General features: G+C 42.5%; 1 protein-coding gene across 2 annotated transcripts in view; it reads left to right on the top strand.

Annotated features, from left to right (window-relative positions):
* NXPH2 (neurexophilin 2) overlaps positions 1–20,089 on the top strand; it is a 37,026-nt gene extending 16,937 nt beyond the window's left edge. For both annotated transcript variants that reach the window (XM_027748955.2, XM_027748956.2), the window contains exon 2: positions 18,517–20,089. In XM_027748955.2, coding sequence (XP_027604756.1) covers positions 18,517–19,260 — 744 coding nt within the window. In that variant the 3' untranslated portion in view covers positions 19,261–20,089. The remainder of the gene's footprint in view (positions 1–18,516) is intronic.
* The last annotated feature ends 1,147 nt before the right edge of the window (positions 20,090–21,236 follow it).

Genomic DNA, 21,236 nt, shown 5'->3' with positions numbered 1-21,236 from the left:
ATTTTGGATGACAAAATCTATCACACATGAATGAGTTGCTTCTTAAAATCAACCAAATAAATTAGACTCCCTGTTTAGGAGCATCTGGCACCCTTAGAACCTAGTTCATATAATGACATCTCTCTTTGTTAAGAAGAATTATGTAACAATATGGTTGATTTATTTCAAGATGATTGGCTTAGCAACTTAATTGGACTATGCAGTATACCAGAGCAAAAGAAAAAAAAAATTAATTAGCTTATTCATTTGTGGATGACTGGAAGCACTGAGCATCATGCTCAGCTTCTTTAGAGGTGTGCAGCCATTTGATCCTGCAAGGAACCAAACCTTTTCAGCTTCCACAGAACCCAAGCTGATGTTCAGGCATTGAGCCCCAGACAAAGCCCACAGAAACCAGCAAGAAGTTTCCTCTGAATCCAAAGAGCACTTGGTGACTCCTGGAAGGTAAAGGAACCTTCCTGGAGAAACGTCAAGACAAAAATGTGCCTTGAAGAATAAGGCTCATTTTCTTCCTCCGTGGCCTCCCTTTTCCCTTCAGCTTAAACTCTCACCTTCCAAGCTCCCAAATGCTGTTAACATACCGGAAAATTACCATGCTGTATCCGAGTTTTATATTCATCCTGGTGCAAAGTTTTATTTCCTCTATTTCCTGGATGACTATTTATATATGAAAAATGTGCATTTGCAACATCATTTGACTGCTTTATGGGGTCACCACCTCTCAGCTGAGACAGAACATTATTATAATTATTATTATTATTGAACATCTTAGTAACACAAAAGTAGCAGTGTTATTTATTGTAATGTGTTCAAATTACTTAATATCCAAATAGTATTTTCAGAATGGCACTTGACAGTTGTTCAGATTTTCAAGATCTCTCCATTTTATTTCAGTTCCAAATACAGCTTGTGCCAGCCAAAAGACTGCTTTCTTGTGGGCAAATTCCTCTTAAGTGGAGTTAATCACATCAGCTTGTTTCTACACTCTAGTTTTACACCAATTTAAATAAAATTAGAGGTGTGAGTGCTGATTTCTCTTGTGTTGTTAAGCTAAAATACTCTGAGTCCCCAACGATTTCTTTTTCCATTTCTATAATTGAGCACCAAACTCCCCACTTCTGTCCCACCCCCCAAAGCACACAGAAAACAAGACAAAACCCTAAATTAAAATCAGAGTAAGGATTTGACTTACAACATAAAAGAAGAAATAGGGCTGAAATTCCACACTTATCACACCCTGTAGTACCTAGATACTGCTGCACATCTGGTGTGTGAGATAATGTGCTGTTTAGAGACCACAGTATGAACACAGAAAATTGGAAATGAGTTTCAAGTCTTAACACTACATTTCCCCACTTCTGGGAGCAAGCAAGGCACTGTTTTTCACTCTTTTTGTAGGTCGTGTGATTTGATTACCCGGGTTTTTTTTTGCTCTGAAAATAATGTAGGCACTAAGGAAATCAGAAAAGGAATAGTTCTGTAAGAAGTATTTTGTGCAGCACAGCTGAGAAGGTTTTTTATAAATTCCCAGACCATATAGCAAGGTTTAATTGTAATATTAGCAGCAGCAAAAAAAAATAAGAGATGCTCACATGAAGTCGTGGGTGGAGCAATAAAAACCACATGTACCTTGTTCATTCACTTATCACATAATATAAATAATCAAAGCCAAAGGCAGTGTTTAGCCATTCTCTGCAACAGAGCATATTCTCTCAGGACTACCTGGTCTTACAATTGTCACAATCACATGTATCAGTTATTTGCATGTATCAGTTATTCTAGACTGTAGCTATCAGACAGGAGAAATTAAATCTGCAGCCAATGTGCTTTCCAGTTATTTCTTACTGAAACCTATGGATGTTTGCATAGGTCTCACTTCTGGCAAGGAATATTTTCCTCGTACAGTCATGTAAAAGACAAGATTTTTATTACTAAAAATGACCCAAGCATAGTGCATTTAGCTTTGGACTTAACATAGAGGAAATCAAGTACATCTCTTAATGCAGAACATCAGACTTGATCTGACCTTTTAATAGTCACATGTTTCCAAACCGAATGCTTTCCCTCAGTTTTGTGTGTGTGTGCCTGAGTGCCAGTTCACCTGGGGAAGGAGAGGGTTTCCATGGCAAGCCAGGGCACAGAAGAGGAGACTGGCTGCCTTTAATGCAGAGCCTGGTATTAGTGATGTGCTCCCAATGTACAGCACTAGGTGGGATGGCATCGGGGAGGAATACAATGAGCAGCGAAGCTCTTGGCGTGTGATGGACACCCTGTTCCCAAATCTAGACCAGAGCAGGAGCAGTTCTCATACCTTAAGGCCCGAAAAGTGGTGGGAGCACCACAGCCTGGCTACAAGGCCAGGAAATCAGCACCCCAATGCAGACAGAGGTGCCAACAAGAAGCGTAGTGACCCTCCTCCTCCCTCCAATCTGTGCTGCATTTTTCCTGTGTACTGACCGTGAAGATAAATGGAGAAGAGCAGCTGAGGGAAGCATGCTGTTAGCACTCCAGAGAAAACATCTCCTCCCGAGTATTGAGCAGGAATGAACTGAACATCAAAATTGTTTAGACATTTCGATCCATATTCAGCTATAAGAGTTTCTGCTGAAGTTCGGCTGAGCCCTAAGTGAAGTCAAGCACGAGCCACGTACATCTTATGTACACTTAATGAGGTGTTGTCTGTCCTTTACTGGCTGGAAGGACATCTGCCAAGATTTTCTCTTCTGGAGCTTGTTATGGAAATATTATCTCTCTGTTCAGTGAAGTAACATATCCAAGCTTCTTGTTCTCTGAACATAGGTGATAACGATCCTTGTTTCTACTGTGAGTCCATGTCCTCCTCCATGCGTGGCTTGTGGACAGGAGAAACTGCTATGCCTCCAACAGGAGCTGGAAGGTTCCCAGCTTCAAACCCAGCCAAGAACAGGGAAACCAGACTTATGCACGAATTTCTGAGCCAAAATCTGTAACAGACTACTGTGCATATACTCTAGTGAATTTGATGGTCATGTCCGGTCCAGATTAAGTTTGTACCAGTGGACGATCCAGACACAGAGAATTGGCACAGGGCTGAGCTCCCTTCATTCTTATCCCTGCAGCATTGCAGGCAGGTAGGACAAACAAACAAACCCTTCCTGAAATGGTTCATCACAAGCAACTGGCTCTTCCATAGGTATCAGAAGTTGTAATGCTATTTGATGTAACAAGTTTACTGGCTTGAACATGGAGACTCAGAGATTTATAAAATCACATTTTTATTACTGATTCAGTCATGCACATACATATTTATAGGCTTTGTAATTGATCACATAGGGCAACACATTAAATTTTAATACAGGGGATTACTTCCTGTCCCTGTAGAACCACCTTTTGTATCCACAGGAGGCAGTTTAAAACATTTACAGCAGAGTTGCTTTTATGTCTGTCACAAGCCTATTACCAGCTTTGGTCTAGGCAGCAGTTACATTTAGATTTGTTTCCTTCTTTGATCTCCACAATCCGTGTGAAAACACACATTAGAGAGGAGAAGGATTGTGTGGCTTTTTAAGCCTGGCATCACTTACACATCACGAGTTCTCCTGGCTTCTCCTTATCAACTCACATATCTCCTGCTCTAAAAGCCTGCTCTTCCTACTCCCAGTGTGTTTGGGTTTTGAGGTTGCTCAGGGCACCTGTTAACACTCATTCCTAAACCCATTCATGGCCAGTGGTTAAGTTTCTTGTACAGACTCAGAATTTGGCAATCTGATGAAAAAGACTTCATTTTGTGTTACATTTTTTCAGTCAGTGCATGAATGAAGCAGTGAATACGGGTCTTATTAGCAGTCATGAGTCCTTCCGAACTGGTTTATTCTGCTTTTTAAAACATAGTGAGAACTGACTACTACAGAGTGGATATTTTCAGAGTAAACCTTAAATTAGAAAAGTCTGTCTTGGAAGCAGATTCATTACCTGCAAGGGAGGTCAAGACTGCGGTCAACTGAAAAAGAAAAATCCCCAAAGAAATTTGAACACCAAGGTGCATAAGGAACATTTTGGTTTTGTTACCCTGCATGGTCAAGTCCTGGAGCAGGGAAGCCAAATGAGTTGTTAGCAGAGGAATGTGGATAGTAGTACCCCTGGAACCGCCCTGGTCTAGCAAAGGTGTCCTTGATCATGGCAGGGGGTTTTGGAACTAGATGATCTTTAAAGTCCTTTCCCACCTCATCAACCATTCTGTGACTCTGTGATTATCTAAACTTTTGGGGAAAGAATGTCTGCTGTGAGTGAAGACAAATAAGTCAATGGAGCTGATGTTTCTCACAGAATGCTTATCTAAACCAACCTCATATCAAGGCCTCTGGGGGGTTTGCAGGTTTGGGATCCAGCTGGCTGTTACAGCCTATGAATCCACTGATGTTTGCATTCCAGTTTGCATTATTTGCATTTAAGGGAAGACTTTTCAGGTTATGCTTTTATATAGCCTTTCTTCTAAGGCACCTTTAGTCTGCATCCGAAGAGAACACTTCCTTCTGTCTTGTTTCTAGGATTGTACATTTTCTAGGGTGTGTGTTTCAGACATGTGTGCCTTAAAACCAACGTGCTAAAGTCCCATTTCCCTCATCCACAGCCCTCCTGCAGGTGATTTATCTGCCATCAGTGCTTGTTTCACCAACTGCAAGCACCCTGCTAGTACAGTTCTTTTCCACAACCTGGAAATGTTATTCTTTATATGCCAGTTGGAATGCAGCAAATGCATCGTGGGATGAGACCAAATTAATACTTGGGGTTATGTGCAAAGTAATTCACAATAAAAGAGAGACTGTAAGATGTAAAGATGTGTTGAATATGCTCCCTTCTTGTTTGATACAGATACAGCGTGTGTGGAGCAAATAGGTTTGAAATTATATTTTTACATGCAAATGACAGCAATTTGTATTAACTCCTATTGTGCTAGAACATAACATTTTCATCTGATCTGTGCCTTTCTGTCTTCAGATCCTCTTTCTGTTCTTACAGTGCATATACAAAGATCCTAGATATTAAATATCTTGTTAAATTCCTGCAGGGGAACAAACCAGGCCTGTGTTATGACATTCTTCCAGGCAAACTAGATCTCAAACTCATCTCTTCTCCCTTTTGTAAACCCAAGTCATGGATTTATTATATCAGGACAGATGACTGACCAATTTCTAATTAAGCCTTATTAAAACTTACGTGGTGATTGAATTTCAAATTTAAACCTTGTCATTTTTACAGTGTTTCAAACTTATCATTTCATTTTGGAATTAACATTTCATGTACCACACACTGGTATTGGATGGGAATAATGGTGGGGGGGTTTTGTTTTAAAAATAAGTCAGAAACCCCAAGTTTTTTAATTGATAAATAGTTAAAAAAAAAAAAAAAAAAGCTAAGAAAGATCTTTGTATTTTAGGAAGCTTTGACCAACTAATCTCAAACTGTTCTCCCAATCTTTGAAGTACAACCAAATTCAAGCTGAAAGGAATTCTGTTTTTCCTTTTCTTGGGGACACAAAAGATGGCTGAATAAATTAAAAGGGATTAAAACTGGGTTTCAATAGGACCTTACAGTATGAAGTCACTGTTAGTACACCATTATGCAGTACACAATGGCTGCAGGCGTGGCTGGCTGCTGTTAGGCAAAGGCTAATATTGTTTCACCTTAATAATCAGGCAGCTTCAGTCAATGACTTTCTCTTCTTTAAGAGAGTAATTCGTTTAGGAAAGCAGCATGCATGCGTGTGTGTAGGCAGCAGTGAAATATCTCCAAGTGCCCCAGTGTGCTACCCCATGCTAAGTGGTTTGAAAAGGAAAAAGATTTTAATTTAATTTAGAAAACTGCCGTGGCTTTCCACGCGTAAGGCGGGGAGGGGAGAAGCTGTGAGCCAGCATGGCACTGCTCCCCTGGCAGCCATGGGGGGGACAGGCAGCTCCAGCCCAGCCCCAGCTTCCACACTGGCTGGGGAGGAGGACAAACCTCAGCCTTGCCTTCATCCCAAACTGGTGTGATGGTGTCGTCCGGAGCAGGCGGGGAAAGGCAGCGAGAAGGGGCTGCCCGGAACTCCCAGCAAGGGATGGGTTTTGGCGCAGTCTGGGGAAGATGCTCACCCCCAGGCTTTTCCCAAAGGGCCTCCACCTCATTGAAAAGGCACAAGTGGAGGAGCTTCTCCCCAGTGCGTGACCTCCACATCTCCAAAGCAGCCTCAGCCCCGGCCCTCCCCCGGCAGCCTGACCCCACGACACAGCACTTCTTGGTGAGGGGTAACTCGCCTCTTCCCTCTGTATCCGAGGCAATCCAGTGTACTCGTGCACTTCCCACGTGTTTCTGTCACAAAGCTTATAAGCAGAAATATTTTTCTTAGGGAGATGCCAAGAATGTACCCAGCAGCTCCCACAGCTTGGGTACATTAACAAAAGCACATGTGGGCAGTAGGATTTCCAGGAAGGAACACTACCCTTGAAGTAAGCTGCAAAACATGTTTTCCGGAAGAAAGCTTTTAACTTGGGACTCCTAGTCAATCCCCCTCTGTCCAGCTGATGGACTCTTGGATACATCCACTTGCAAAGAGCATGAGGAGTCAGGAGGAATCACCAAGAGTCACTGGATAACCCCAGCTAACAGGTTCTTCAGCAGGAACATGCCCAGGAACTTGGAGTGACCGCAGCTTTCCTGAGATGTCAGTGCAGAAATCACTAGGGGCAGCTCTTTTCCAATGGGAGCTTCCCATGCTGAGCTCTGTGGTGACCCTGCCTGAGCCAAGAGTGGTGCCAGGAAAATACCCGCAACAGAGCATTTCTAGCAGCATTTCTAGCATTTTTATTTCATAAATGCTATAGGGTTAACAGGGGGTTAGGGAGGAAACATGCCTTCTGACAAGATGCACTTAACAGTGAAAGCTGAGGCAAAGTTCAGAAACTTGGATTTGTTTCTGCTCTCTCCTCTCGTTGCAGTTGTCTCCCATTAAAGGCAGTGGAGTCTGGAAGCACACACGTTGTTCTTCAGGAATGGGCTCTTTATCTCCATCGTGTCACTGGCAGGTTGTTAGGAAATGCAGCCTGCAGTGAAGCAACACAAAAATCTTATGCCTTATTTAAATAATGGTGTTCATTGCCTATTAAAATGTAACTTCCTGCTTTAAAACAGGATTAATTAAAATGTACAAGAATGCAATTCAGTTACATTTTATGCTTCAGCCCAGCACATACTTTTCATCACTCATTCCCAGAAGAAGTATTAAGGGCAGCACAGCATTCTCAGTTCTGCCATTAAAAGCACAAATGAGTATCAAGCCTGTTCTTTTCAAAATCTTGGCTCAAGTATCACCATTGTTAGATTTTTCATAACGTATTACTTTGGCCATTACTGTTTTGCAAGATAATTGTATCAGTGATCTAACTTTTGACAGGATTCAAAGTGGCTGAAAATAGTTCACTGCAGCACCTTTGTCTTTTAAAGGCCATTTGGGGCTTGTTATTTTAATCCTTGTGCAGCCTGATTTATCACTTCAAACATCTGTCAGCTGTGCTTTGTCTTGAAATTGATAGTGATAGTGTTACTGATTTTTCAACAGCAGCTGGTAGAGGTTCATTAGTTAGGCTCTCAAAGGGAGTAGATAACTGTAATATTTTTCTTTGTTAATCATCTCTTACACGTTGTAATAATACTGAGTTTGAAATCTGCTAGAAATGCACAGCCTCTCTCTGTTTGTAACTCGTCAGAAGCATCCTTTTATTCTTTTAATCTGGCTCGATTATTAAAACTCTCCTCTTCATAATGCAGTAAAAAATTGAATAATGGCACGTGAGTAGGAAGAGAGAAAATCCAGCCTTTGCTGTGCGGTACTGAGCGAGGAGGGAGGTCATGGGGGTCTCAGAGTCCACATCCAAATATGAATCAACTCCAAAGAGGAGATTAAGGGCTGTTCCGTAATTGATTTTTAGTTTAAACTCTACAAGGCATACAAAACCTCGTGACAACTTCAGTAAAATCAGGTTCATTTCTAACAGATACAGCAGTTTTCTGTTAATGCACTTTCCCTGCCACATAAAATAGCCCTAATGGTTAACTGTGATTCTTAAAACATTTCCCCCCCAAAAAAAATCCTTGCCAGCCTTCCTCCAGCTGAGCACCACAGTGACTCCTGCTCAGAGCTTCCAGGGACCTGAGCATCTGTGAGCTCTCCTGCAGCTGAGAGCGTATCAGTGCTACCGCTGGTTCCACCGGCAGCGCTCACCAACAGATAATTACCGCTTGAAATTAGTATTTTAATGAACTGATCTCAGCAAACGTAAAGTGAAATCTCCCAGGCATTAAAGAAATAAGCAGGAGGGAAAATTATTAACTGTAAAGTTCAACAGACGGCTGGTCAGCAGGCGCTGTCTCGGCAAAGGGGTTGAGTGTTCCCGTTTCCATCTGCAGGAAGAGGCTGGTTTGGGTTTTGCCCCTACAAGCTGCCTCAGTTCTTAGGGACAGGGTTTAGTGGGGCTTGGCAGTGCTGGGTTAATGTTTGGATCTGATGATCTTAAAGGTCTTTTCCAACTTAAATGATTCTATGAGCAGCACCTGCAAGTGGAAGAGTGACTTCAGGGGAGATTGAAAACACCTGGGACGTCTCACAGGCTTTCCAGGTGAATAGGAATGTCTTCTAAATGTCTGCTAAAAGTAACTAAATGCCAGACCTTCATTCTAAAAGGACAAGTCTCAGTCCCATAAGATAATATATGTACTAGATAATACAAAATAGTAGTGAAGCTCAGTTCAAAATAGATTGCAAGAGTGCAGCCTGAATTTCAAGGAAATGTGTAGGGTGACTGAAAAAACACCTGAGAATCAGTGGGTTTTATATGTTAGCAGAGCATGAACTGTGTTTTCTTCTTAAATATAGACAAGTAACTTGGGGTGGTCTGCATCAAGCGCCACAGTCATGCCAGGCCTAGGGAGAGGAGTGAGTGGAGAGCAGGAACAGGCACCAAGAGGTGAAGCCCCCTGCCAAAAGAAATGTGACCCCCACCCCAGGCTTCACACGTGCTCAGGCAGTCAGTAGACACAGGCCATCACCAAACAGGAACCCATATGCTCAGCTCAGGTTTCATCCTCTCCCTCTCAGTTCCCCAGTGTCAGAAACTACACTGGAAATAAATGCATAATGATTTTTAAAGTCAGAATTTCTAAACGTCTCTGTGGAGAAGTCCTTCAGAAGTCCCTCCTGGCTAGAACACTCCATTTGTATGTCACAGACTCGAAGACCTGCTTATTTACTGAAGGACAGTTGGTCACTAACACAGTTCAGGACACTGTGTAGCCAGGCAGGTGGATACTCACCCACCCCACCACAGCATTGCCTTGCCTGTCCTGTTAGGAACCAAAAATTCTTCTTGAACATTTCATATAGATTTATATATACATATATTTATATGCACATATATTTTTATTTTTATATATATAATCTAAGCTTTCTGTATCTACCATAACTGAATTAGATATTTTTATACAAGACTTTTTTCAGAATTTCACAGAAATTTCTTTCTGTAAACAGAAAGGTTTACATTTAAATTACTTCCTCACCCTTAAAGAGTGAATGCCTTATATATAGTAAAGGAGTAAAACTACTTAGTGATATCAGAAAAAAATTACAAGACTTACTCCTACACAAACATACAGAAAAGATACCTATTTTTTATCTCAAATATCTCTGTTTTAGATTTAAGGGGGGAAAACCCTGAGAGTTTAAGTCTTCAAGAATAGAACTGGTGCACATTTTTTGGCAAGAAACATTTCTCAGAACAAATTTTCTGTTCTCTCAGCAAAAAGGTAGATCAATTCAATTCATGGATATAATTTAAAAGCTATCTATGCTCTAAGCAATTTATCCAATTGAGGCTGGAGGGAACACTTCAGATAACCTAAAACTACTCATCAGGGCTGTGAGAAAGACAGCACATACTTTCCACAAATACATTTTTGAAATAGGAAATCTTTGGACGCTTTATTTTTAATTTTCACTCTTTTCTTCTTCTGCTTCTTCCTCCCAATTTTATTTCTTTACTGAAGTGCTGTTTTAGTAAAATACTATTTTGCTTAGTTGTACAAACTGGAGAATTTTCAAGTGATTTTTTTTTTTCTGTAAAATACAATACTGAGTTGGAAGTCTAAGTTTTGTTTAAAAAATATGCAAAATTTCTCCCAGCATACTTCTTTTAGATTTGTATTTTTGTCTGTGGGTTATTTGGATGTTATCATCTCATATTCTCATTAAACTAAAGATTTCTACCTGCACCATCCCCAGACTTTAGGCGTATATAGATGCAGACAGATCTTCTGAGGAGTAATGACAAAGCAAACTGCCCTTCATCAGCTTCCTGCTCATCTACCTGGAGAGCAGAGGGGAAATTCACCATATTATAGAGTGGGAAAATAGTGCTGAGTCAAACACTGGCTCTCATGCTTCCAGTTTATGTTTTCTGACTTACCTTCTAGAACAGTTTGAATCTCTTGAAAGGCTAAAAAGCAAGGGAAAGCTTCAGGCTCACCCTTATTGTCGTGTGTGGCTGAACATGAGCAGCCAGTGTGTGCCAGGGTGGCCAAGAAGGCCAGTGGCATCCTGGCCTGGATCAGGAATAGTGTGGCTGGCAGGACTAGGGAAGTGATTCCTCCTCTGGAGGCCACACCTCCAGGTCTGGACCCCTCAATTCAGGAAGGACATTGAGGTGCTGGAGAGAGTCCAGAGAAGGGCAATGGAGCTGGTGAAGGGTCTGGAGCACAAGTCCTGTGAGGAGCAGCTGAGGGAGCTGGGGGTGTTTAGCCTGGAGAAAAGGAGGCTCAGGAGTGACCTTATCACACTGTACAACCACCTGAAAGGAGGTTGTAGCCAGGTGGGGGTCAGTCTCTTCTCCCAGGTAACAAGTGGTAGGACAAGAGGACATAGTATTAGGCTGCACCAGGAAAGGTTTAGGTTGGACATTAGGAGGAATTTTTTCACAGAAAGGGTGATTAGACCTTGGAATGTGCTGCCCAGGGAGATGGTAAATTCACCATTCCTGGAGGTGTTTTAGGAAAGACTGGATGTGGCACTTGGCACCACGGTCTGGTTGACATTGGTCAATCAGATCGGTGATCGGTGATCAGTCATAGGTTGAACTTGATGATCTCAGAGGGGTTTTCCAACCTAATTGGTTCTGTGATTCTGTGTTAGTGTGTTGTGTCTCTCAGGTATTTAAGCTGTACTCTTGTTTAGCAGTATTAGTTGACTTTCAGACAACGTCAGAGAATATTAACACTGGTACACAGTTTAGTCTGCCATTTCTCCTCTTTCCGTCACTTTCCTGTTGCACCACTTGGACACTTCCTCAGCAATGCTTTGGAGGAAGCCCTGTCACCAGTCATGGGTAGCAGGACATGGTACAGGAATGATCACTTCCCTTCCATTGGCGGGGATGCCAGTACAGCATCCCTCTGCAGAGGGGGAATTCCTTTGGAGGATGCATTAGTAGGATTACTGCTGTGGTTTAGTTGACACGGTGGTGTTGGGTCGAAGGTTGGACCCAATGATCTTGGAGGTCTTTTCCAACCTTAATGATTCTATGATTCTATTTACAAGCAGAAAATTTAATGGGCTGCAAGGTTCAATCATGAAGGCTTTCTTTTCTGCTGAAGCAGCTTGTCATAGTTTTAACTACAGCAGACAGGGCAAAGTTGTTAAAGTAATCCAGTTATATTAGTCGTTGAACAAGGGGTTTCTCACCACCTTCCCTGAGTGAAAAAAAAAAGGTAGCAATAGCTGTATGAGCCTTTAAAACTTTCCAAATTACAACCTCACTAACTTGGAGGACTTCAAGAAGTCTGAGTACCCTGCCACCATTTGTCTAGAGATCAGCGCTCCTGACTCCCTGCTCTGTTTTCCCCCCATATGGATATCTTTGCTGAATTTGTCATGCTGAATTCCACACCTGTTTATCACCTGTTTCAAAATGAGACAGAAATCAAGCAAGTGGACTCTGAATTTCTGACTTAATTTTATCTTTGCACCAGAGTATTTTAAACAGTCCATCATCGCCCACAGGAGAAACAAAGCCAGGCACAACAACCTGCTGGTGTTTATTTATTTACAGCTTAGCAAGGGAGATGTTGTGCAAGTGTAGGAAAGTGTTTCAGTTGCCTGGAGAGTGAGGGCATCCTTAGTTACAAGGTTCAGTCTCTCTTCTGGATATTCACATCCCACCACCCCCATTAGCATGAATATGACCAGTGGTCATATTCCAATCCCATTTTTGCCTGTGTGCTGCTCACAGCTCTCCTTTTTTCCAGGTTGCAAACTGGAAGCACTGCTTCCAGAGCCATGTAGGGCACACAGACCCTGTGCTCAGCGCCCATTTGAGATGTCTTTTGTAATTTCTTTTGTTTTTCAAACTTTGTCAAAAGTAAATCCCTGCTCACTCTGTCCTTCCCCACGGCTCAGCTCTCAGTGGATTATGAAATCATAGAATGGTTTGTGTTGGAAGGGACCTTAAAGCTCATCTCATTCCAACCCCCTGCCATGGGCAGGGACACCTTCCACTAGATCAGGTTGCTCAAAGCCCCATCAAACCTGTCCTTTTTGCTTCATTGAAAAGCAGTTTTTTGATATTGGGGCAGGCTGACCCACACAATTTTGTTTTCTCAGGGGAAATCCATAAATTCCCAGCAGAATTTTGGGGAGACAGGATCAAAAATTAAAAATTTCCAAGCAAAATCCAGAGGATGTGTTTGGGCAGCTGAAGATTGAGGATTATTAAGGATTTTTCTGCGTGGTAGCCTAAGTTGTTAATTCACAGCTTCCACTCCTGGCAGAAGCTGCAGTGGTAAATGAAAGTTAATCCATCTTTCAATCATGAAGCACACGGGCTGATAACATCCTGAAAAATAGGGCTGTGACTTGATGGAACAAACATGTTTCTTTTATACAGTTCTGCTGAAAGATGTTGCTTAACTCTCAAATTCCTCGAAGCATCCCTGACAGCAATCACATCTGCTGCCATAAAACCCACCACGGCCTCTGTCTTTGGAAAAAAAAGTATTTAATAATCAGTAAAGTTCAAGCTCAGCTTTTTGTGATGAGTTATTAGAACCCGTCATCATTTTCTCGGGGGGGAAAAAAAAAAAGGCTAAGAGGCTATAATGGAACACAATTTTATGGGTTTTTTTCCATTTAATTGATGATGGGCTGAGTTTTTATTAATATTTCTGGGCTCCAGCATAAGATGCTGAAAAAGCTAATATGAGATCATTGTATCTGGTTAATGTGTGTGCTTTGCAAAATTGATAAGGCCTGTCAAGACATAAATTATTTAATATTTGATAAATGTGTGGAAATCACTGAATTTTCAAACAGACAAAGCAGAGTTATTTCTCTCCCCCTCCATGCACTCCCTTCAAACTGGGGCTTTTGTGCAGCTGCTTGATGATGCTGCGTTATCCTCACGGCCCGTGAGGCTCCAAAATCACCACGGGGAAGACAGAGAAGGGTCCTCTGCTGCTGCAGAGGGGACACAAGTATAAACCCATGGGACACTCAGGCACAGAAGCAGCAGAGAGTGAAGAGACCACTGGAATCGTCCCCCAGTATGAATTGTTCACTGGTGTAACTGGGGGCAAGAGGAGGTGACTGAACACCACCTCCCTCCCATCACCCCTTCCTCTCCAGCGGTGGGATAAAAAGCTCCCGGCAGCACCAGTGAGTGGCCAAATGGTGCTTCAGAACTGTTTATTCCAACAGACTGGTTCATTTCAGCTAATTGCCAAGAGTTTTTAAATGGTTCCTGGCAGGGGTGAAGCCAGAGGAATAATTGCTGGTGATTGATGAATAACCTGGATAAAATTCCCAAAGCATCAAAACTTATTAACTCTTGCACAGGGACACCTGCTTTTATTTAGTGCCTTGCCCACGGAGAAGGACATGGGAATGAGTTCCAAATGAACCCAAATTTGGGCAAATAGAGAAAATAGAGCATTTATTGATACCAGTGTCTCAACAATGCAGGCTCATTTCTCAAAAAATATCTCATGGTAGATGTTATTTAACCCCGTGTGGCTCTGCCATGGTCAAGATCATGCATGGAAGAGGGAGGTTTTGAAGAGTAATCACCACCTTTCAGAGAAGGGCACAGCAAGAACCAAAGGTTTAAAGTTTAAAACTCCATAAACATAAACCACATCACGGTGGTTTGAGCTGTTCTCGTGGCTTATGTAGTGAAAGAAAACAGCAAGGCACGCTGTGGATACAGCACATCTGGATGGGTCCCAGTGCTTCTTACTGGAACACATCTACGGGCTAATGGAAATTTTAGGGTAACTGGGTGCCCTTTTACAGCCTCTGTAATAGGGAAAAAGATTAGGTGATTTCTTCTGTTTGGAAATTGATGGTTTGGAAGGAATGGGAAAACGCAGGTGCAGCAGAGGAGAACTCCAGCAATAGCCATCTATTTAAATGGACACACTAACCTCCCTGAGCTAGTATTTTTCAAATACCCTACCAGCAATATTTTTCACTATAGAGATGCATTATAGTGAAATGGAAAGATGCTGAGGAAGTAATTTTTTTCCAGCATGTGCTGCATTCTTTTAATACAGATTTTTTTTTTATTGCCCGGAAATTGCTAAAGCAAAGTGAATAAACATATGAACAAAGCGCATCGGCCTGTCCTCGCTAGGAGCAAAATGTGACCATCCAGGGAAGGGCCTTTGGGTTCTCTTATATTGCAGAAAGGTTTATTCAAAACAGGGGAAAAAAAATCTGCACACCACAAAGGTTTTACATCACAAAAGCACAATTATTATTCACATTTCTGAACAATGCCCCCTCATTCGTGCTCCTGCATCAGGCACTGAGCAGAACAGGGCGGTTCTTTGTTAGACACCTTTTTACTAAACATTTGCAAAACACAAACAATATACCACCTCGAGCCCACAAAGTCCCTTCCCTGCAGCCCACTGAGCTGACAGCTCTGTCAGCCTCTGAATCTCGCTCCTCTAATGAAATCAGTGAAACAAGACAGCACCAGGATGGATCAGAGTCAAAAATTAAGGCTGGGCAACACTGGAGAATCCCACAGCCTGAAAAGTAGTTCAAAAAGGAGGAGGAAAAAAATACTTAAGTGTAAGATACAACTTTTAGCAGTGGCTGGTGATTGCTGTCTGGGCTTTAAACAGGGGTATTACGTCCTTATAATTCAACTTATCAACGATTTCATGTTCCCCTCTTATGAAAGCTGTTGTGTTGCCACGTGAAATAGCCCAGGTCACTGTAGCTCCGGGGGTGTATTTCATTATCCCATGAGTACACCTCATTTGGTGTTAACACATACATAAATAACAGTAGTAGTAGCCTAGCACAATGCAACTCTGCGATTTCACCATCACAGTTTTGAAATACTTGTGCCCTAATACGTTATTGATGTGGCAAACCCACCTGGTTGTAGCATGCATTGATGTTTCCCACCCTTCCGCCATCCCAGACCTTATACCCACATATTTCTTCTTTTTCTATCAGAGCCTTCAGCAAAGCACCGTCGGGAAAGCAATGCCCTGCTTTCTCATTTGGAGTGAGAGCCCCCTGAAGAGACATACATTGAGCATTAGCTGTAGCACATGACTCAGTATCCTCTAGATCTCCTCATAAAAGGCGAGAGGAGAAAAGCCAAAGAGCCATTGCAGGGATTTCAATAAACATTGCAGAAGACAAGTAGCCCAGGAGGACAACTGAGTGTGTTCCTGTGCCCTTGCCAGAGGACAGTCAGTGCTGGGTGCAGACACAAGCAAAGCCAGAATCTCCTGTGAATCAAACAGCTTCATTTCTACATCATTTCACCTTAAAATTTCCAATCACTTTTCCTATGGCTCAGTTACTAACAGCAATACCAGCTATAGGTGCCCATGGTTTGAATGGCATTTTAAGTAGCACATCATTTAGCTGTGCAAACACAGAGGAAAGTTTCTGATATTCCAGCAGTGCCAGGCCCCTGGTCCCAACTGCAATCTGGAAATGCAGCAGAAAAGTCTCTTTTTTGTGCTTCTCAAGGTCTCAGGTCAGATTTGGGGTGAAGGATGGGCAAATGTGTGCAGCACTTCTTTCTTCATCTGAGCAGTCACTGCTTTGCAGCAGAGGAGTGGTTTCCCTAGTAGTGGGGGTGGCCACCTGTCCTTAGCATCACCAGGCTGATTTTGGGCTTGTGCAGGCTTAAGAGTGGCTGAAAAAACACACATAAACATGGCAGAGCTTCACCAGGAGCTTTCCATCACGGTGGAAGTGATGCTTCCCCCAGCATCATTATGACAGTGCTATTTGGGCTGGTACAGATCAGCATCTATCACTGTTTCCATTAGAATCTCCTATTTTCCTGGGTTCATAGCTCAGCCATAAAAAAATATAGGATAGAGGCAGAAAGTTGACATACAAGGTCTCAGGCTGAGAGTGATCACTGTTGTCTTTTCTTCCCTCCTTTTTAATCTGAGGAAGGAAATAACATATTTCTGCAGAGACGCACCTGACCACTGCATTTCCATCCAGCCATGGATTTATTTATAGTGATAAATAAGTGAGAGGACAAGTGGAATAGCCTTAAGCTGAAGGAGAGCAGGTTTAGATTAGATATTAGGAAGAAATTCTTTACTGTGAGAGCGGTGAGACCCTGGCACAGGTTGCCCAGAGAAGGTGTGGCTGCCCCATCCCTGGAAGTGTCCAAGGCCAGGTTGGACGGGGCTTGGAGCAACCTGGGATAGCGGACTGTGTCCCTGCCCATGGCAGGGGTTGGAATGAGGTATATTTATGATCCCTTACGGCCCAAACCATTCTGTGATTCTATGATTTAGCAACAGCAATTGCTGCCTTTCAGCATTCCAGCTGTGAACATTGCTGCTGTTCATCATTTAATCTTAATTACTGCATTAGGGGTGATCAGGAAGGACATGTGGTAAGTGGATTGGGGCTCTGGTTTGGAGTCTATTGCTGGAGAACAGGCCCCAGTGAAAATTAAAGGCTTTGGAGTTTCTGATCTTTTCCAGATAATGAAATGAAAAACTACAATTTATAGAAATAACAGTTGGATATTATAGAAATGGAACACTTCTAGGAACTAGAGGCGCAGAAGATCCCTTTGGGATCAGGAGCAGAGGGAAAAGCAAGCCCAGCATTGCAGTTTCCCTAGTGAGACAGGAAGCACAAAATCCCACCCCATGCAATTCAGCGTCTGTGCTCAATGCTTTGACTGCTTTAGGCAAACTTCCACCCTGTAATCTTGCTACTGGATACTGAAAACCCCATCCTGTGTGTTAGTTATAGTGGGATCCACCACCGGGATCCTGGCACTGCCAGATGAAGCAAGAGCAGCATTTTGCCAGGAGAAAGGGGCAGTAGCAGTTTAACGCCAGGGACATGAGCAGGACAACACTGTCCTTTTTTCTTTCCATTTTAAGCATCTCTTTGTTCTGTTCACACATTTTATAAGAATAGTTGCAGATGAAAGAGTTTTTCTTCGTCCATTAGGATGATGGTGTAAGACAGTCCTGAAGAGAACAAACCCTGAAAACACATTCTCCAAAGCTTCCATTTCAACCTAAAAAGTTGAAACACAGATCCTGCTTCTGACCTCTTAAACATATGCTCCAGTTCTGCATTTTCAACAGGACTTCTCTGTCCGAGTGAACAGGAAGAATATACTTGGGAAATGTGTCTCTACGTTCAGTTGGGAACTTGTTGTTGCATGTTTAACTCTGAAATCTAAGGCCATTCTGTTGCTACCAGAAGGAATTTTTTGCTTTCTGATTGCAGACTTAGGTTGGCCTAGTCATGGTTCCCAAAACTGAGCTGTGCTGCATGGCTGGGATTGCTCTGCACCTCTGGAAGGCTGGGCCTTGCTAAACATAGGCAGATGAGCAGCTGAAATCAGCACACCAAAAATATGGTTATTTTTGTTGTGTCAAGCTGCGAGCACAAACACGCAGGCTAAGTTTAGAAAAAATGGAGAAGGCAACACCAGAAAAGACAAATGTACACTAAACAGTTCAGGACACAATTATTCCAGCAGAAAAGGATTTTAAGCCTGAAGCAGTTGGGAGATTAAGTGGGGAGAAAAACAAAGGGGAATGGAAAATCCCACTATTCTATTTCACTCCATCTTTTAGGAGATGGGCCACTTTGCTCTTCAGGTTTTCCACTTTCTTCAGGCATGTTTTCCTCTGACAAATCTGTGAGCAGAGGGTGTCTGTCTGCTGTTGCACATCACAGCCATCAACCTTTCCAGAGGTTTATTCATTTGCCCCAGTGAATGGCTCCTGTTGAGATTTTTGTATCTTCTACAGGCTATTTTGAGTAAGATCCTTGAGCTTTCACAGGGCAGTAGAAATTACTCTTTACAGTAAACCACCTGTGACTAGACTGATACAGACCCTGCTGGTGTAAAAATAAATATTAATGGCTCCTTTTTTATCTCGACCGTTTTATTTTCACACTTTACACAGCTCCCTCTTTCTGTTCTGAAACAGGTATTCTGTGATGCCAATCAGGTCGTACAAGCTGCGGACGTGCTGGACTGGGAAGACAAGGATGCTGCAGAGACACTGGTTGACAACGTGGTCCACTCCAGGATGATCAACCCCTTACGCCTGTTTGTTAAGCCATCTCCAGTACTGAAACACGGCCAGGTGTCCTACTCGGACAGCATAGAAAACTTTTGGGATTGGTTGTCCAACATCACGGAGGTTCAGGAATCTCTGGCACGAACTAAACGCAGACCTATAGTAAAAACTGGGAAATTCAAGAAAATGTTTGGATGGGGCGATTTCCACTCTAACATCAAAACTGTTAAGCTGAACCTCCTGATCACGGGGAAAATCGTCGATCACGGCAATGGGACCTTCAGTGTTTATTTCCGACATAACTCCACGGGTCTGGGGAATGTTTCTGTCAGCCTGGTGCCACCTTCCAAGGTGGTTGAGTTTGAACCATCTCCACAGTCAACGCTGGAGACCAAGGAATCCAAGTCCTTCAACTGCCGAATCGAGTACGAAAAAACAGACCGCGCTAAAAAAACTGCCTTGTGCAATTTCGACCCTTCAAAGATCTGCTACCAAGAGCAGACCCAAAGCCATGTCTCCTGGTTGTGTTCCAAACCCTTTAAGGTCATCTGCATTTACATCGCTTTCTACAGCGTCGATTACAAACTGGTGCAGAAGGTCTGTCCTGACTACAACTACCACAGCGAGACGCCGTACCTGTCCTCCGGCTGACACGGTGCAGTCAGCATCAGTCACAAAAATAAGCATTTCCACTAACCTTTTGGAGAAGAATATGTTTTTCCTATCAGGTTAAAAAAAAAAGTCTTTAAAAAACTGTAGCTGTGTTTGTGCCGTATAGTAACTAATCAAACTGTTTATGTATCAGTCATTTTCATTTGGGACCGTTGCATTTTAGCTCTTGTCGTCATCCATAAGGGAACTGCCAGGCAGGCACGTGACAAAAATCAAACAAAATTATGTCTGTAATGAACGTTGATCTTGAAAGTCACTGTTTTAAACTACTTCATGGCAGAGAGGTTGTCTTTTACTTAAACTGGACAGCACTTAGCGGGATCCTATTTCTCATTGGGAACTTTAGGTGACAATATAAAGAACAAATGATGAAGCAGCCTCACAGCTACTCATATAGAAACTCTAAATAAAGAGTTTTACCACTGATTTCATAAAGAGTGTTACAGAGAGGGCTCAAGTAGTCAAGTCCAAATACTAAGAGGAAGTGCTAAATCTAGGACAAAAAAAAAAAAGGAAAGGAATCTGCATTTTTATGAGTTGTAGTAGCTGTAGGTACTCATTGAAGTGAAGAGTGAGTAGCTCTTCCTTCAGCCTTCTTACCCATGGATATGCAGTGATGTAATTAGACATTGATGAGCTTTAGTTTTTTAGACCCCTCAGGTGTGCACTTGTGGTGTACATTCCTTCCTTCTGTGCTCACCACTGGTTTTGATTCTTCTCAAACATTCGCATACACACCAGTGCTAGTTTTACAGCAATAGAGAATATATAAAAAGCTTGGAAAAGGGTGATCTCTGTTTAAGTCAACCTGGTCCCTTGGTGGAACAACATAATCTTTAAGGTCCCTTCCAACCCAAACCATTCTGTGATTCTATGAAGTCTGAGGACTGTAACAGGGGCTGGCTTCCAAGCAAAGGAAGCAATTATTTTGCTATCCAGCCTCTTAGCATTATATGTTGCAGCAAGGAAAACACATCACAGCACAAGGATACCTGAACAACAAGCGGCTTTCTGCTTCATGGCACCAATTGTCTTCCTTAGCAGTGCACTGCACACCTTGAGTCAAAATACCAGCCACGACAAAAAGAGAGAGCAACAGAAATCTATGCATCTTCACCTCATAAAGCAGGTTTCAAACTATTAATATATTCAGCCAGGCTCTTCCCTAGTGCAGAACAGAATCCCTCCAGTGCAGTTAGAATAATGGCTGGTCCAGCTGTGGTTTTGCTTCAACAGGACAGGTGTTGTCCCACCACAGTCAACAGCAGCTGGCTCTGGCAATGCAGGTTCCAGCACCATCCCCTGCGCTTTCTCTGGGTATTGATCCTGCTGCTGCTGCCAATTTGCTCTCATGGCCCTTTGTGACAGTTTGATGTCACAGGTACTGTGGAAGAAGCTGGCTGAGGAAGTGCTTTTTATTGCCTCCAATCAGACCTGCACGAAGGGTTCAAGAAGTTACACACAGTTTAAATAAAGCACTATTAAAGTACTCTGTTTGAGTGATGTGCACACAGACAAGTGACTATGGCAGCTTGGAAGGACTCACTCATGAGATTAATTCTGATTTCCTTGGTAGAGACTCACACAGAAAAATTACTCTGTTAAAAATATACGACTAACTGGCTGATTTGTTTTCCTCTTTAGGTGACAAATTTAAATGTGTGGTTTAGTTTGATCAATAATCTAAATGTTTTCCTTCATCTTATTTCATACAGAGTCTCTCCTGGTCTATAATGATGTTTTTTAGTTGGCCTATTCCTGTCAATTCCTACAAGTTGGTCTACTTTGTATTCTGTATAGCGTGTCCTCGCTCCAGCTGTACATGAGCTTGGATTTATTGCTACGAGTTCAGTGGTTGGTGCTTTTGTAACTTAGCTGTAAGCCATGATTTTATTGCCATGTATTTTTACTCAGCACTGTAGGCAATTAAAAGAAAACCCTACATGCTATTTATT

This window comes from Pipra filicauda, unplaced genomic scaffold (assembly GCF_003945595.2).
Source record: "Pipra filicauda isolate LSUMZ 115617 unplaced genomic scaffold, ASM394559v2 scaffold47_size6085603_pilon, whole genome shotgun sequence".
Classification (NCBI taxonomy): Eukaryota; Metazoa; Chordata; class Aves; order Passeriformes; family Pipridae; genus Pipra; species Pipra filicauda.
This window is presented reverse-complemented; position numbering and strand designations above follow the sequence as displayed.